The sequence below is a fragment of the Myiozetetes cayanensis genome, unplaced genomic scaffold (genome assembly GCF_022539395.1).
Source record: "Myiozetetes cayanensis isolate MyiCay16 unplaced genomic scaffold, myiCay2020 scf1, whole genome shotgun sequence".
NCBI classification, from domain to species: domain Eukaryota; kingdom Metazoa; phylum Chordata; class Aves; order Passeriformes; family Tyrannidae; genus Myiozetetes; species Myiozetetes cayanensis.
Genome location: NW_026086604.1, coordinates 63,674,762 through 63,690,923, shown reverse-complemented (window position 1 = coordinate 63,690,923; position 16,162 = coordinate 63,674,762). Strand labels below are relative to the sequence as shown.

The 16,162-nt window shown below is 40.3% G+C and overlaps 1 protein-coding gene across 2 annotated transcripts; it reads right to left on the bottom strand.

The window, feature by feature from the left end:
• Nucleotides 1-142: 142 nt before the first annotated feature.
• Nucleotides 143-15,860, bottom strand: FH (fumarate hydratase). Of its 2 annotated transcripts, none has more exons than XM_050326469.1 (10): nucleotides 15,700-15,860; nucleotides 10,144-10,278; nucleotides 9,243-9,353; nucleotides 6,784-6,960; nucleotides 5,805-5,987; nucleotides 4,744-4,909; nucleotides 2,742-2,945; nucleotides 2,018-2,145; nucleotides 909-1,062; nucleotides 143-346 (listed from the first exon to the last, which is right to left on the bottom strand). In XM_050326469.1, the coding sequence occupies exons 1-10, from the start codon at nucleotides 15,820-15,822 to the stop codon at nucleotides 204-206; spliced, it is 1,524 nt and encodes a 507-aa protein (XP_050182426.1). In that variant the 5' UTR covers nucleotides 15,823-15,860; the 3' UTR covers nucleotides 143-203. The 2 variants fall into 2 exon arrangements, with proteins under 2 accessions (XP_050182426.1, XP_050182436.1); XM_050326479.1 differs by lacking the exon at nucleotides 15,700-15,860 and adding an exon at nucleotides 15,289-15,306.
• Nucleotides 15,861-16,162: the final 302 nt, after the last annotated feature.

Here is a 16,162-nt window from a genome sequence, read left to right as displayed (position 1 = left end):
CCCAGGGAGATGGTCAAGTCACTGTTTAAGAAACAACTGGATGTGGCACTTGGTGCCATGGTCTAGTTCACAGGGTGGTGTTTGGGTCATAGGTTGGACTTGATGATCTCAGAGGTATTTTCCAACCTAATTAATTCTGTGATTCTGTGATATCATATTTATTTTTTTAATATTAAGAACACTTTTTTTATTTTGTACAGGAGTTACTGAGGACCTAACATATCTTTAGGCTTCACCCACTGGTCAAACTGGTCTGACGTAAGGAACCCCAGCTTTATAGCAGCTTCTTTTAATGTTGTCCCCTCTTTGTGCGCAGTTTTGGCAATCTTAGCTGCTTTATCATATCCTGTAACAAAACAAAGGCAACAAGTTAGACATGTGCAATTTCAATGATTCGCTAAGGGTGAGAGAAAAGTGGGACACTTGGTCTTTGGAGAATTATTTGCCAGGCAATGGTATTACTATTTAACTCAATTTGCAGTAAATGCACACCAAATGTTTACACAAACTCCTTATTTAAAGTGCAGGTAAATTCTGTTATCGTGGTCTTAATTCACTTAGATCAAAGATTTATGGAACCTTCTCCTTTAAAAAAAAAAATAATCTCATATTGTAATCTTTCACTTATCATTATTAGTGGTCAGTTCAGGAAAAGGTTCACAAATTCTCCCTATCCCCTTTCTGATTCTAATCAGAATTATTTTTCTAATGTACTGGTATGGCCACTGCAAGCAGGACATGTCTGCAACAGTAACAGCAATTGGTGATGTTGAAGTAAATTAACTTTTGACCTGAGCCATGACTTGGTCTCCTAAACATTGTGACAATACAAGTAGCATGTGAAAAAAAACGTTGCCAGAAAATATTTCAGTATAATTTTTTGAGACCTTTCTGAGCTTTAAACCTACCTATATGTGGGTTCAGTGCTGTAACCAACATCAAAGATTCATTCATCAGTTTGTTGATCCTCTCGGTATTGGCTTGAATTCCTACTACACAGTTGTCAGTGAAAGAAACACACACATCTCCAAGAAGTCTTGCAGAGTTTAAAACATTTTTAATCTAACAAGACAAAGAAAGAAATACCAATTACTTTATTCAGATATTACTAGTTGCACATTCTGGCACATTTGTTTATAACCCCTTTCAATATCAAATCATTTAACAGGCTATTTTCCTTCCAGTATCTGAAGGTGGTCTACAGGAAAGCCAGAGAGGGACTCTTCATCAGGAATTGTAGTGACAGGAGAAGAAATAATGGTTACAAACTGAAAGAGGGGAAATTTATGCTAGATATTAGGAAGAAATTCTTTATGTGAAGGTGATGAGACACTGGAACAGAGTGCCTCTTATTTTTGACAAGACAACAAAACTTCAAAAGCTTTCTTTTTATTTCTATTTAGTATCTTTTCTGAAAGTCACCTTAATCCTTCTAAAACTATCACCCCTACCTTAACCTCTATGCCATTCTATGCAGCAGCATATGCCTCTATGCAGCAGCATGTATCTTGGTATATCCTGCTCACACTGTAGAAGGCAGACATTAATTTAAACACTGAAGTCTAAGACTAATCATTTACAATTTTACATGCCTCACTTGCCAAAAGCATGTAAACCTTTGATATTCAGCAGTAGCAGAAATAAGTAACAGATAGCTGCTGAACAAAAAAAAAAATCCTTGTTTTTAGCTAAAATACCAAATTCGCTTTGGCTTTGTACAAAAATCTTGCCTTGTTTTGAGTCTCTGCCTACTTCCTTAGGCTGATGATACACATACATTGTTAAGGTAGAAGCTTATCTGCATAAGATAGTTTCACGTTGAAAAGATTCTCAGCTCCCCTGTCAAAATAACAAGGGCTTACCACACAAAAGAATAAAATTTGTTTTCACAATTTATTAGCTTCTCTGGTGCTTGTATTGACCAATTATTCACTGAGGGGTTTTCTGCCCATGAATTATCTGACTATATAAACAATTACTGAAAAAGTCCTAGATGTTTAAAACTTTATGAACTTACCATCATGGGCTTAAAGACATTCAGTTCAAAGTGTCCATTGCTTCCTCCTACAGTAACGGCAACATGGTTTCCCATAACTTGGGCTGCCACCATGGTTACAGCTTCACACTGGGTAGGGTTCACTTTTCCTGGTTATGAAAGGGAGAGAAAAATGTTACCAAAGAAGGAAGGAGAAAAACAAACCAACCAACCAACCATCACCAGGCAGAAACAAATGATTTCCTCATCTACCAAATCACATTAAGTAGAAAATGATTTTTAAGAGGTAACAAGTCTTAATCGCCTGTATCATGTGCACCACAGAAGAAAAAGTATTTCCATAAATTATACTGACTGTGCTATTCTAGTATTTCAGCTAGGATTTTTAAAACAGCTTTGGCTGCTTTAGCAATCTACCAGCACTTCAAGAGCTTGACAAATGTGCTTGAGCTAAGCAGCCGTTCATTACCAGAGTTCTTTACAGTCAAGAGATTATATAACTTTACTTACCAACATACAGCTGTGCTAGCAGGTATTTTTATAAATGCAAATTCTGGTATAATAGATAAGAACTGGCAGAAGGACTGAATCATGGCCTTACTGACATTTGTGATCACAGAATCATAGGATATGCTGAGTAGGAAGTGACCCATCAGGATCATCAAGATGGTGTTTGGTAAACGTTTAAGAGACAGTGGTCCAAAACAAAAGAAACAGGCAATTGTTCTCTCTGTTTTCTCCATACCTGGCATGATGCTGCTTCCTGGTTCGTTTTCAGGCAGGATGAGTTCTCCTAGTCCAGAGCGCGGTCCAGAGCCCAGGAAACGAATATCATTAGCTATTTTCATCAGACTACACGCCACCGTGTTCATGGCTCCACTGAGTTCAACTAGAGCATCGTGGGCTGCAAGAGCTTCAAACTTATTTGGAGCAGTGACAAAAGGCAAACCTGCACGGAGGAGGGGGAAGTATTAACCGCATGAGGCACTTCCGTGCAGACATTATAAACCACATAATCAAACACATGATTAGCTTAATAAAAAATAAAAATTAGTAACACTGTAACATCACTTCTCTACAGCTTACTTCACAAACATAGTTCTTAAACAAATTAAAGTCAATATGAAAGACACAATAAAAGTCCTTAACATACAGAAGAATATGAAATTTTAGCACCTACCAACAACAAAGGCACAAATGTCAATCTTTCATTCTGTGTTCTATTGCTTTGGCACCACAGTATTTTATGAATGTCAAAAATCTTTCAAACTTTAGCCCAAACTTACATATTTCTTCCATTAAATCAAGTTAGATAATTTAGATTTGCTGAGAGAATTGCTTTGATGCATTCTCTCATTTATAAAAATAGATGTTTTTGCAGCACAGTGCAGGCATTAAGGTGAATAACAAGTAATCACAATGGAATTAGCTACTTAAAGGAAAAAGATGCACCTGAGTACCAGCACTGGAAGGGAACAATACACCACTCAGAATATCTGAAAGCCGATTCAGACTTAGGAGGATGCCTGCCAACAGCAAAAGCAAAGCAGCGATGAAAGTAACAGCTCTGTTTATGTTAATTAAATGCCTGAAGATTTAAGCCTAGGTTCCGTAATGAAAAACGTTTCTTCAGGACTTTGCCCTGGAAGGAAAGTCGAGCAGAACACTATTACTGGAAACAGATATCACTAAGGACTGACTGTGGGCTGGACTTCTGCCCCACAGAACTACTGATCTGAGCTTTCATCACCCATTCAAAGAAGAGCAGCATAACCTCCCTAATTTCTTGTGTTTGGCAGCTCCTGACAAACACCAAATCCCACCCAATCTGCATGAGCTTCTGAATTGCACAGCTGCATTCTCAGTTGCAGAGATCCACCCAAACTTTTCCTCTTGTCCTGGCCAATAAACATCCTCTATAAGAACGTGTGGAACTTCAGGAGTCAGCCCTACTTGTTTTCAACTCGTACAACCTGCAATTAGGGCACCTAAAGAGCGCAGAAATGGGAGAGCTTCGTAACACCACCAAAACATGCCCTGCACTGCTCCTAGCAGCTGTTGTTTACAAGAGGTTACTTCTTCCCTCTTAGGGCACAAGAAAGTATTGACCCTCTGCAAGACAGTGAATAATTAAAACCAAAAATACTGTTGATAAGCAATGACAGATTTTACAGCAAATGTGTAGATGTGCAGATAGATGTGCATGTTCGTTTTGGGGGCATTTTAAAAACTGATATTGTGACACAAGATCTGGTTTACAGATCAAAAAACTCAGTATCATTGTAAATTAAGTTTTAAGATCTATCAAGACAGCATTGAAAGAATTAGACAGCCAACCTTTACTCTTTCACACGAAAAAAACAGAGAGGCTTTGGGAGCGTTTTTTCCCTTCTTTTGTGCCGAGTCACTGTAAATTAAGAGAGCCAGAGGAGCAAAGATCAAGACAGAAGTATTATAGTTGGGCTAATAATAGAAGTCTGAAACTGTATCCATATTCAATGAGCCTTGCTCAGAAAAACACCATAATTTCAGTCACTTTCAATGCACTGAGTATAATTACAAAAATATACTGCAAGAAAAGTCTGAGGTAGAAGGCATATAACACATGGCATTAACAAAAAGTGTCACGTTAAAATATAAATACAATTTGAGCTTATTAGAGGTATGGAAACAGAAAGATTTAGTTTGAATTTGACTGTGTGTTAGGCATACCACTTTACTGGTAACTCCAAAATATCATTCCTCACCTGTCAGTTCAGCCACTTTAGCAGCAACTTTCTCAGCAAAGCCAATTCTTGTGTTTAATCCTGTGCCAACTGCAGTGCCGCCAGCTGCCAGCTGATATACTCTGGGCATGGTTGATTCAATCCTAGCCACACCATATTTAATTTGTTGCACATAACCACTAAATTCCTTTGAAAGAAAGGAGGACAAGATAAAGGAACAATGACAGTAACCAAGAATAAACACCTAGAATCATTTAGGTTTTTAACATGATTTGACTAATTTTTAAAAAACATGCAAGCACAGAATTTTACACAAATGCTACATCTTAGCATGTTGTCAGTAAAAGTATGGAAATATTAGAAGACTGTTCCCACAAAACAAACTATACATAAAACCAATCTGAATATATAAAATTGTACATAATGCCTTTTATCTCAGGTGAGTACTTAGTAAGATCTGAATCCACATTAAAACAGCTCCAAAATTGAACTAATGTTCTCCAAGTACAAATAAAGAAATGGATCTTGGGCTTTGTTCACTTGACTTTAGTTTAATAAAACCCACCTGTGCATTCTTAGAAAAAATCCACAACCTTTACCTGGATGTTTATCAATTCACTTCAAATTCATTACCAAATTACTGTAATATAAGCCATTCTTGACAATATTATAAGATCTGCCATCTTTTATATTAATATACACACACACACACGATCATATATAAAAGATTTTCATTCGAAATACCTAGTAGTTTTGTGTGTTGGCAAAGCCTCATTTACATAAGTTTACAGATCACAGACTGCAATTGCCTCTTCCTTGCAATGCCAGCGTAACTGAAAAATCGCCTTGTGTTATTTGCTAATGAAACATCATTTAACAATCATTTATATCTTAATACTGCTAGAAGTAAAACACAGATGCAAAAAGTTAAGAAAATGTATGACCCAGTTATTAAGAGTACAGCATATCCAGCAAACTCTTAAACTATCAACTTAATTCAGGCGTTCTCAAGTTTGCCTCAATGTCCTCCAGTACATTTACATGAATTGTCCAAAGAAATGTTTAATTTTATTTTTTTTTACCTGTCCAAGTGTAAGTGGAACAGCATCTTGCGTGTGAGTGCGCCCTATTTTTATGATTTGGGAAAACTCTTTGGATTTTCCTTCAAGTGCATTCTGTAGCTTCTTCAGTCCAGGTAACAACACCTCATTAACCTCCTGGGCAGCAGCAATATGCATTGCTGTTGGGAAAGTGTCATTGGAACTCTGTGAAGAAAGTTCAAGAAGTTTATTTACAAGCTTTTCTCACCACTGTTGCTGCAAGATGTGCATATATGGCTTTATTCTCTTTATTTTACAAATAATTAGAAGCTAAACTAAGAGTAAGCAACTTAGGACTGTTCCACAAGGCCAGAGTCTTACTGATAAATCAGCTTTTTATAACTATACCTTAAGAAAGTTTAACTGAATAGATTGTTCACAACAACACTTGGACAAAAATTACTATAGCAGATATGAGAGATAGGTAAAATGGATGATTTTAAAGGAATTGTAGATGACTTTAAAACACCTATGTGTTGCTTTGATAATGTTAACTGCATAGTTCACTGGATACTGAGTAAGCACAAAAGATCAGGAAGGGAAACAACCAAGTCAGTAGCTTAGTATATCGTTCAGATCAGCTGAAGTTTAAAGGTGAAGTATAATAAAAATGTCTGCCATGATCCAACATTTAGAAACTGGATCTATATTTAACTTCTTTTAAGACTGCAGTAATAGTCATTGTCATAAGGCCACCTCTGCCCATACTTTATGTGTGAATTTATCTGTCATGAATGAATTCAAAGTTTTTAATTTGAACAGCTCATTCTGTCACTAACAAACATCTTAAAGTTCATTTAAACTGAAAAAAATGGAAAATTATTGCCAAAGCTGTGCCCAAAACTACTTGTTGTTTTTGTTTTTTTTTAATTTAAACAGTGGATATAAGAGATCTCAAAATTCACAATTCAAAACCCCGAAACTTCTGAAATTCAAAGAAGTATAATACAAGCATAACAACCTGGCTTTTGTTAACATGGTCATTTGGATGTACTGGCTTTTTGCTCCCCAGGGTGCCCCCCATTATCTCAATGGCTCTATTGCTGATGACTTCGTTGACATTCATGTTGGTTTGAGTTCCAGACCCAGTCTGCCACACCACTAATGGGAAGTGATCATTTAATTTTCCTTCAGCTACCTATAATAGAAAAAGAGAGAAAAGTTATTCTATGAGAAAAAAAGAGTAAAAGCATAAACCTTAATATTTTATAGCTATAATTAAAATTATTTTCTCTATTGTATTTTTAAATCTAAATATAACAATTGTGAATTCACACAAGAATAATTAAGAGTTTCTGATGTAGTACCAGACATTAAAAATGAAAAAAAATTGGTATCTTTTTGAAGATGATGAATTGTGAAACACAAAGATACATAGAATTTGATTTCATGTTCTGCAGTCATAGATAGAAAAGATTTTTAAAAGGTATTTTGAATTATATCTTCTCTTTCCCAAACAATGCAGCTGATTTTACAAGTCAAACACATCACCCACTTTACCCCATTTTAAAGCCATTTGAATTCTAATCCTCCAGGGTAGGACTAGAGGTAGTACATGCTGGTTCTTCCTTCCACAGTTATTTGCTCAGGTTAGGAAGATTTCTAAGGGAAGAGAAATATCTTAAAAAGTTTCTCAATCAGAGCACATAAGGTGCTTCAGGGTACAGATTCAGTGTTGTGAGTCTCCTTCGGTTTTGACCACTTTGACAAGGCTTATCTGTTCCCAAACTTCTTACCATAGATGTGCTGCTTTCTTCTAGGAGATCAAGATCAACAGCTGTACAATTTCATCATGTACACTGATCACAACTATACAACACCTTGAATCAGAGGCACTGAGAAGTCCGTTCCTTTGGGAAATAGTCCCCCAGAAAAGGTATTTTTGCCAAAGACCATCAGCCATCCACATGCAGTACATGAAATCTGTGTAACTGGACTGTGATATTTCACAAAAAAGAAATTTCATAAAGGAAGTTCCAGACCTCCTACACCTGTAGACATAATATTTTGCATCCACAAAGACAGCATATGGCTGATAGTACCAAACACCTTCTTCCTCTAAGGTGCGCTCCTCTTTGATCAACATTTTTTGGAGTCTATTGAATCTTATACACATTTAGAGAGTTTTCTAAACATGTGTTTGTGATAGCATCAAAATCTGTGCTCAGAAGTATCAAACCCATACATATTAGCCTCAGATAAACAAAGGATCTGTTGTCACAACTCTGAGCCTAGATAACCATTGGGATGGTTATCAGAATACATCAGTCCTCCTGGAAACATGTTTTTCAGGAAAGGATCTTATGTATTCCCCATCTTATACAGGGGCAAGGTTCCCACCTCCAGGAGTAACTTGATTCTTTGATGTATCTTTTTCTTTTAAGTTGTATTAGAAAATTACTTTGTAGGTAAGGGAAAGGATATCATTACAAGGATGTTTGTTTGTTTTTAAAATACAACAACAAAAAAAAAAACCCAAACAACTTTCAGGACTTATGAATCTAAACTAAGTAGCCTTTAGCCACCAGAACTTCTAATCCACCTTTACCTAGGGGAACCCTAGAAACAACAGAAAGAGCCTGGATATATTCTGAAATTCCCCAAAGCTATTGGCTCTTGGGACTTAGGCTGCTACAGCTGGTAGAAAGAGGATGAGGCTTCTGCAAATATTGAAATATTTTTAAGCAAGTTAGAACAAGAAAACTCTGTTAACAAATGCTTCTAGATAAACATATATGTTGACTTATACAAATCTGGGATTATTTATTTATACTGGGTTATTATACAAATCAACACACCTTCCATTACCACACCTCATATAATGGTCATTTACAACTCTGCACTTGGGTGACATTTATCCTAAGAAAGAGGAAATTGCCTGTTTATCTCATCATGTCCTCTTGAGCAATAAAACTGATACTTACAAAGCACAGATTTACCAGTAAGCCTAAATCTGGAGAGGAAATAGACGAGTAACAGAGAAACTACTCAAACTGCAGATGGTCTTCAGATTACCAAAATCCAATTGCTTTACAGATTAGCGACTTCCAAAACTAAAAAGCTTTGCTTGGCATATCAGACTTCAGGTTAGTTGAATGAACTGAGACTCTATTCCCCTCCTAGGTTCTTTTATATAGTTCATCTGGTAAGACTCAACACTATGCAAGTAATAATTATTCTTAATAGAGGGGGAAAAAATCACATTGCTTTTATAACTTAAGTATCAACATGCATTTGAATATTACATAATTTCTTTAAATACAAGACGTAAAATAGTAAAATTATTATACAAAGTAAATGATTTCTCAAAAACAAAATTCACTAGTAAGAAATGCTTTCCTCTAGCAATCCCTCAGGCTCCTGTGAAAAGCGTAACAAACATACAATGGCACTTCTAGTATTTGAACAGTTTGTTCCTACCTCATTTGCCGCCTGTACAATAGCTTTAGCAATCTTTGGGTCAAGACCATAATCTTGATTTACTTCAGCAGCTGCTCTCTTCAAGATGCCAAAAGCCCTTATGACTTGAACCTGAGACACAAGGGTAAGTTTAAATACACAATTTTCTTCCCCCAAAGGACATGTTAGGAATTTATAGCGCATGTCTAGTTCTAAACCAAACTCCTTCTGATCATAAATCCAGCAGCAGTTCACTGAACAAACCATAGAGCAATGGGGTCCTGTGGCCAGTGCTCCCATTAACAGTAACATTCATCCATGCAGTCCAGAGAGCAGTACACAGCTTTCTCTGCCAGTCCATGTATGCTCTGTGCATCAAAAATCACATGCCTTAAAACTGAACTGGATCCATTTCTAAAATAGCCTTTTGAGGGAAAACTGACATATGTTTCAGCACGTGGAAAATCAGTATATAACAAACGACGTGCACACTAATGCTCTATGCACAGCTACATGTGAGAAAGCAACTTTATATCAATTCATGCTATGCTAAACAACCTCAATAAAAACCTATATAAAAGCCACAGCAAAAAAATTATTCCATTCACTCTTTCATCTCTGAAAAAATGACAGATTTCTATTTATCCTGGTTATTAAAAAATTAAGCAACACAATAAAAATTATTCAAAAGCAATATTCAATTTATTTCAGTGCAACAAAAAAAAGGATTTCTACCACAGAATAATATATTGCTATGGAATTTCTACCTTTAATTAAAACTCAAAGTTGCTCACACTTCCAGCAGAAGTTGCTCACACTTCCAGCAGAAGTCTAAGAAAAAGTTATTAATTTTCACATCCAAAACGCACTTAAGAAAGAAATTAACACAGATAATTAATATCAATTAATAAATAATACTTACTGGCATCCTTTCTGAAACACCTCCGATCTTGAAGTTCATTGTCGATCTTACAGTTTGGGCACCATAGTATTTGTCACTTGGGACCTTGAGTTCACCAAAGGTATCATATTCTATCCTAAAAGCCTCTTGAGTGGACTGTAGAAAAACAAAACAAAAAAAATTCAAACACTGGTAAATGGCACATCCATTTTCACAGCAAGCAGTCAAGAAAAAAAAGACTCAAGGGGGAAAAAACACAAAGCAAAGACATGCAGCTAGTCGTAGGTAGTTTTATACCTTTGAAATTAGGATATTTTTCTAGTTTGAGCACCTGCCTCACTGAAAGTCATGATTACTACCACTGTGAAGCCCAGCTGTCCCACTGGTGTCAGGCAGCACTGCAAGACCTAAGACCTTGGCTGCCCACTGTCATCCTGATGAGAGACTGCTTCTTCTTTTCTAAGAATTAGTACCTTAGCTTACAATTCACAGTACTGGTGTTTAGTAAAAACCAAACTGACAACTAGCACAGTAAGAATTCAGGTAACATCTGCCCAACCAACATAAATGTAACACAACTCCTATTTGAAACCCAGACCCCACATGACACTTAATACTGGAAGGGAGCAACTGACTAATCCAGGACCAAGTTACTGACCATTAATTATTCCCTTTGGCCTAATAAACCAGAAACACAGTTGCCCTAGCTGTGCAACACAAAGGAGCTGCATCTAGGTATATGTTGTGTACTATTTACATATGGGAGTATTTCTGCATCACGTATACATCTTGCATGTGTTACTTTCTATATACTATTATACTAACACAGCCACAGGCAAATTAATTTTAGCTGACATACACCAAAAAAAGTTATTCTTCACTTTTTGTAGAACAACAACATTCATTTGTGATGATGTAATCGCATTCACGTGCAGCTCTATAAAGATTATGGAACTGGAACAGGAAGCAAGAGCAGTTTATTCTTCCTCTCCCCAAACCTTGGTCAGCTAAATCCCAGTTTTCTGTGGGAAAGGTACTCATCCTTCCCCAGAGGAGGAGGTTATCTTCTTGCAGAGTCTTAAGGAAAGGGGAGAAGTAATTTCCAGTTCTTTATCATGGATAGAGTAAAACAATCCTAGTCCCATAGGTAGCATAAATACGTACACAATGCCAGGTCCTGACCTAACCACAACCCTTAGGGGTGAGCCCTTGGAAAAGCTCTATCAATACAGTCAAGTCAGTGTTGCAGTGCAGTCAAACGAGAAAACCAAACACAAGGAACTATTGGGAAAAGCAAAAGATACAAAAAGAAACGTTGCTGGGCCATCATGATTCATGCGTGGTCCAAGGTCTTTGTGCAGATTTGGTTCGTTCATCCCCAAAAAGCATATTACCAAAAACAGTTCAAAGGCAGGGATAAAAGGTAGGGAACACCTTTCTTAAGACAAGTGGCTTTTTTGTTCAGAAAAGAGATAGCTTGGGCATTGAAGGAAAGCTGAGGCCAATAAAACCATCAGTAGGTGTTCACAGTCTCTTCCAGTACAAGAAACAGGAACCATAACATTACGCTAATAGGAGTGAGGTTCAAAGCAAGGGAAAGGGAGCAGCTCCTCACACAAGTCACAGACTGATGAAATTCCTTGCCAGCTGATGCTGCAGAACAAGAAAGTCACCACTTTCCTGGACAGCCCATTCCAATGTTTGACAATCCTTTCAGGGAAGAAATTCTTCCAGATGTCCGACTTGAACCTCCCCTAGTGCAGCTTGAGGCCATGTCCTCTCATCCTGTCGCTGGCTGCCTGGGAGAAGTGTCTGATCCTTACCTTGCTACAGTGTCCCTTTCAGGCAGTTGCAGAGAGCAGTAAGGTCTCCCCTGAGCCTCCTCTTCTGCAGGCTAAACAACCCCAGCTCCCTCAGCTGCTCCTCATAAGACTTGTGCTCCAGATCCTTCTCCAGCTCCATCATCCTTCTCTGGGCTCACTCCAGCACCTCAGTGCCCTTCTTGTAGTGAGGGCTCCTGAACTAGACACAGTACTTGAGGTATGGCCTCACCAGTGCCAAGTACATGAAGAGTTTGGGTCAGAATATGGGGAAAGCATCGTATATGTTTGCACAGTTCTTATTCTTCCCCAGGAATCCACTTCTGAAGTCAGACTGTTTGCACAGTTCTTATTCTTCCCCAGGAATCCACTTCTGAAGTCAGACTGTTCCTTCTCTTCTTGGTTCATTTTACTCACTCCTTGTCAGGTGAGTCTCAGTCTTCTCGGACAGGAGTGCAGCTGGGTACTGGCCAGAACACTTTCCAGCAGCCCTGACCTTCTGCAGCAGCTTGCCCAGGTTTGCATCACCACGGATGGCAGGCGGGGAGAGGGGAGTATCCCAGCCTTTTTGCTGTCCTAAGCATAATTCCCAGCCAGATGGAGACACTCTGCCATCACGTATTCCATCAGTCCCACAGCAGAGACACCAGCCCTGCTCACTTTGAGTACTTGCGGAGTAGATGGTGCACGTGACCCAGACAAAACTGCAGCCCCCCAGAAAGGGTTAGCTCTCACATTGCTGTCCGCTCCCTGTATCTTCTGCTTTGGCTGATACTCTCCCAGACACTGACTTCACAAGAACAGAAAGACTAGTGTGGAACAGTACATCATTCCTATGTCCTTTAATCTTCTTTATCCTATTTGAGTCACTTAGCATTCATATGCTAACAAGAAACACAACATAGTAAACGCTTCTTTGGTATCTTACTACCAAAAATGTTTAATAGGGATGCTTGTGGGTCTTACTGAACATGTGCACATATTAATATTCCAACAAAGTTGGGAAATCCCTGCTTTAGGTATTTGGGTGCCTCGTATAAGCAGACAATGTCAAGTTTTCACAGAGCCAGATAGGCAGAACCAATTCAGTTCCAAGCCCAGCTCTTGATATGATCAGTGGTTCAATCCCCAAAAGTTTCCATGCTCAAACGATATAAAAAAGTTAAACTACCTGTGACCTTTTAGACAAAAAAGCTAGCAGTTGCACAACTGATGCCTCAAACTTACATAATCCCAATGTCAACAATGGTGGAACAAAGATAAATAGGATTAGTGCACACTCGTACAAGTACTTTCTAACAACAAAATCATTATCAAAAAAAAATTACTTCCCTAGCCAGTTCCACATTGCACATTCACAAACTCCAATGAAGTTAACAGGGTAAGGTGTTTTAAGATGAATGTAATTTGCTGACTCACAGAGTAAGAAGTGACATTAGCTAAAAAAGCAAAGTGGTATTTTTCACACATACTGAAGTAACTAAACTGTAGCATTACCTTCACACTGATGGAGCGCCCTGAAGAAGCCTTGTCTGAACTTGAATGTAACAAACATGCTTCCCCCACTCCTCAGCCAGAATTCACCTTCTTGAGTGGTTTTATGAGCGGAAGGTCCCAGTTCCTGTATGTAAAGCAGTTTCTGCAGCCACTCCCTGACCTACAGGATCGGCTATAAAATGATGCATCACTACCACACTCTTGTCAACCCTCTATTCCCCGATCCCCTGGGCTATAGGAGTAGCTAAAAGGAGACCTACCAAATCCACCACAAGCCAAGGCAAACTCCTGTGCTCACCTAGTTTCTATCACAGCTACAAGCCTCTGCTCAGAGCTACTATTCCTCACCTTCTCACCTTTACAGATTTTTTTTTAATTCCTTAGAAAGGCCTAACAAGGCAAGCTCTTCTCTCCAAAATCCCGAGAACCCACAGTCCAAAGCTTACCAAATTAGGCAAACAGAACTGTACTTTTGCCTTGTTGTAAGGAGCTAATCAGCTAGAACTGATTGCACCATAACGCGCTGGAGATACTCAAATATCAGAACTGCTGCAATATCGCTTTCCATGGAAAATTATATTATGATTTACAAATGCAGCAACTTTCAGATATAAGTATTTCAATTCAAAAAATCATCATTTTTAGCCTGTCAAAGCACTTTCTGAGGCCATCAGAAAATGTAATATGTGCTCAATTGCTCCCCTTTAGCATCCCCCCATTTAAAACATCCTGTGCAATTTAGTTCTAAGTGAAGTCACACCATAGGACAGCATGAACATTTATTTGATTGTAGCTACACAATGTGTTTTAGAACAACTCTTGTTAGTGAAAAAATATCTACAGACATAAAAAAGTGATGGTTTGTTTTGTTTATTTTAATTAAAATACTAGTTGGTACATCTTTTGGTGGACCTCTTTTAAATAAAAACACACAGAACTTTTCCTATGAGAATTCAACAGCTGTCCGAGTTACAAATCCACTGAGGGATATTTTGTTATGACTACTGCTGTTATTTAAACCCAAGCAACTAACAGTGCATACAGGACAGGTCATACTTCTGACCTGCAAAGAGCAGGTCTTACCTTTCTTGTAAGATTGCAGCCTTTCACCTAGACTGAGTCTTCAGCAAGTAAATGAAGGCCATGATCTAGAATGTTTTTCTCAGATGACACCAAATGGAAACATAAAAAAGAGAACCATCTCACAGGCCAAAGGTTTGAGCTACACAGTCTGCTTTGACACCAGTTTTATTATGCAGGTAAGTTTCATCCACCATGAAGTTTATTCACTTGTTGGAAAACTTGTTCTTTTAAATGCTATTTTCTACACACTAATCAATATCACAGACTGGAAACCAATGTTCTCGTTCAATTTACTAACTAACGTGGTAAACTAAGGAATTGATAAACTCCTGAACACCCCACTTTCTGCCGGAATTCTTCTGACAGTTTAAATTACCCCGTTTTAAGGAGTGAGCTCAGAGATGCGCCTGTGGCTAAGGCTTCCATGCAACATCCTAGGTGTTATTACCGAGGTTTGAAGTTCCTTATTCGAATAGCAGTTTTGTTTCTATGTTGAACTGTGTGCAATAATCAAGTCCCACTCACGTCTGAGCCCAAAAGTGTCTACTTGAACAAGTACTGCGGATGCCTGCTGGAGGCCACAGCCTGCTCTCTCAGCTAAAAGCTCCGTAGTTTTCAGACAGCCTCGAAGATATTCTGGATATCCCCACTCCTGTGAGGACGCAGCTTTTCCTTATTTGTAGCTCAACAGCTCTAAGAAAGGGTCTTAAATTCCTGAGGGAGCAGCTGCCGCACAGCAGACCTTAAGGTCCTGCGCCTTTCCTACCTGCCTCCCCTCCCCGGCCACATCAAGGCGGCTCAGGGCCGCGCTCACGGCGTCAGTCTCATCGCCCGGATGGCTGCACATCCCGGCCCGCCCCGGGAGCAGCCGCCGCTCGGGGCCGCAGATCCGGGGCCGTCAGCGGGGCCGAGCCAGGCCCGGCGCGGCCGCAGGAAGGATGCGGGAAACGGCCGCGCGAGCCGGGCAGGGAACGGCGGCCACGTCCTCCGGCTGCCGGCGCGCCCCCGACGGAGCAAAACCCGGATTAAAGCGCCCGTGCCCGGCCCTGCCGGCAGCCGCCGCTCCCTCGGGCAGCGCCCGCTGCCCGCTCCCCCCGGGGCGGGGGCGGAGCGAGGGCGGCGGCGGCCGGCGGTGGCACTTAGAGGTCACCGCTGCCCGCTCCCCACCCGGGCTCACCATGGCGGCGCGGGGCGGCGGGATCCAGCGAGGCGCGGCGGGATCCAGCGAGGGCGGCGGCCGGGAGAGCAGGAGTCCAGCGGAGCTGCCGAGGCGGCGGCAGGCGCGGAGTGAGCGGTGCATGGTGGCGGGGGGCCGGGAGAACCGCGGGGGTGGGAGGCGAGGCGGCACCGCCCCGGACGAGCGTCACGGTGCCGGGGCGCCCACCCCCGCCGAGGCTCCGCCGCGCCCATCGCGGCCGCGGGGGGGACGGGCCGGGCCGGGCTGGGCTAGCACCGGGATGCCCGAGAGGCGGCGGGGGCCCAGCGCGGCCCCGGCCAAGGGCAGCAGGGGAGGCGCCGAACAAGCGATTTTCCCACGCTGGAAGAAAAAGTATGAGGTTGTCCTGCCTTACTGTAACCTTGCCAAAGACGATGGAACCTTCTTTCCCCTCCCCCGGCGACAGACAAGGCTCCTTCTATTA

Bases quoted from the DNA above. Each gene is read 5' to 3' on its own strand.
- FH (XM_050326469.1), bottom strand. From the start codon at position 15,822: ATGCACCGCTCACTCCGCGCCTGCCGCCGCCTCGGCAGCTCCGCTGGA. The intron at 9,354-10,143 runs GTAAGTATTATT...CTTGTGTCTCAG, and splicing joins GTGTTTCAGAAAGGATGCCA to GTTCAAGTCATAAGGGCTTT. The intron at 6,961-9,242 runs GTAGGAACAAAC...TTTCTATTATAG, and splicing joins TTGTACAGGCGGCAAATGAG to GTAGCTGAAGGAAAATTAAA.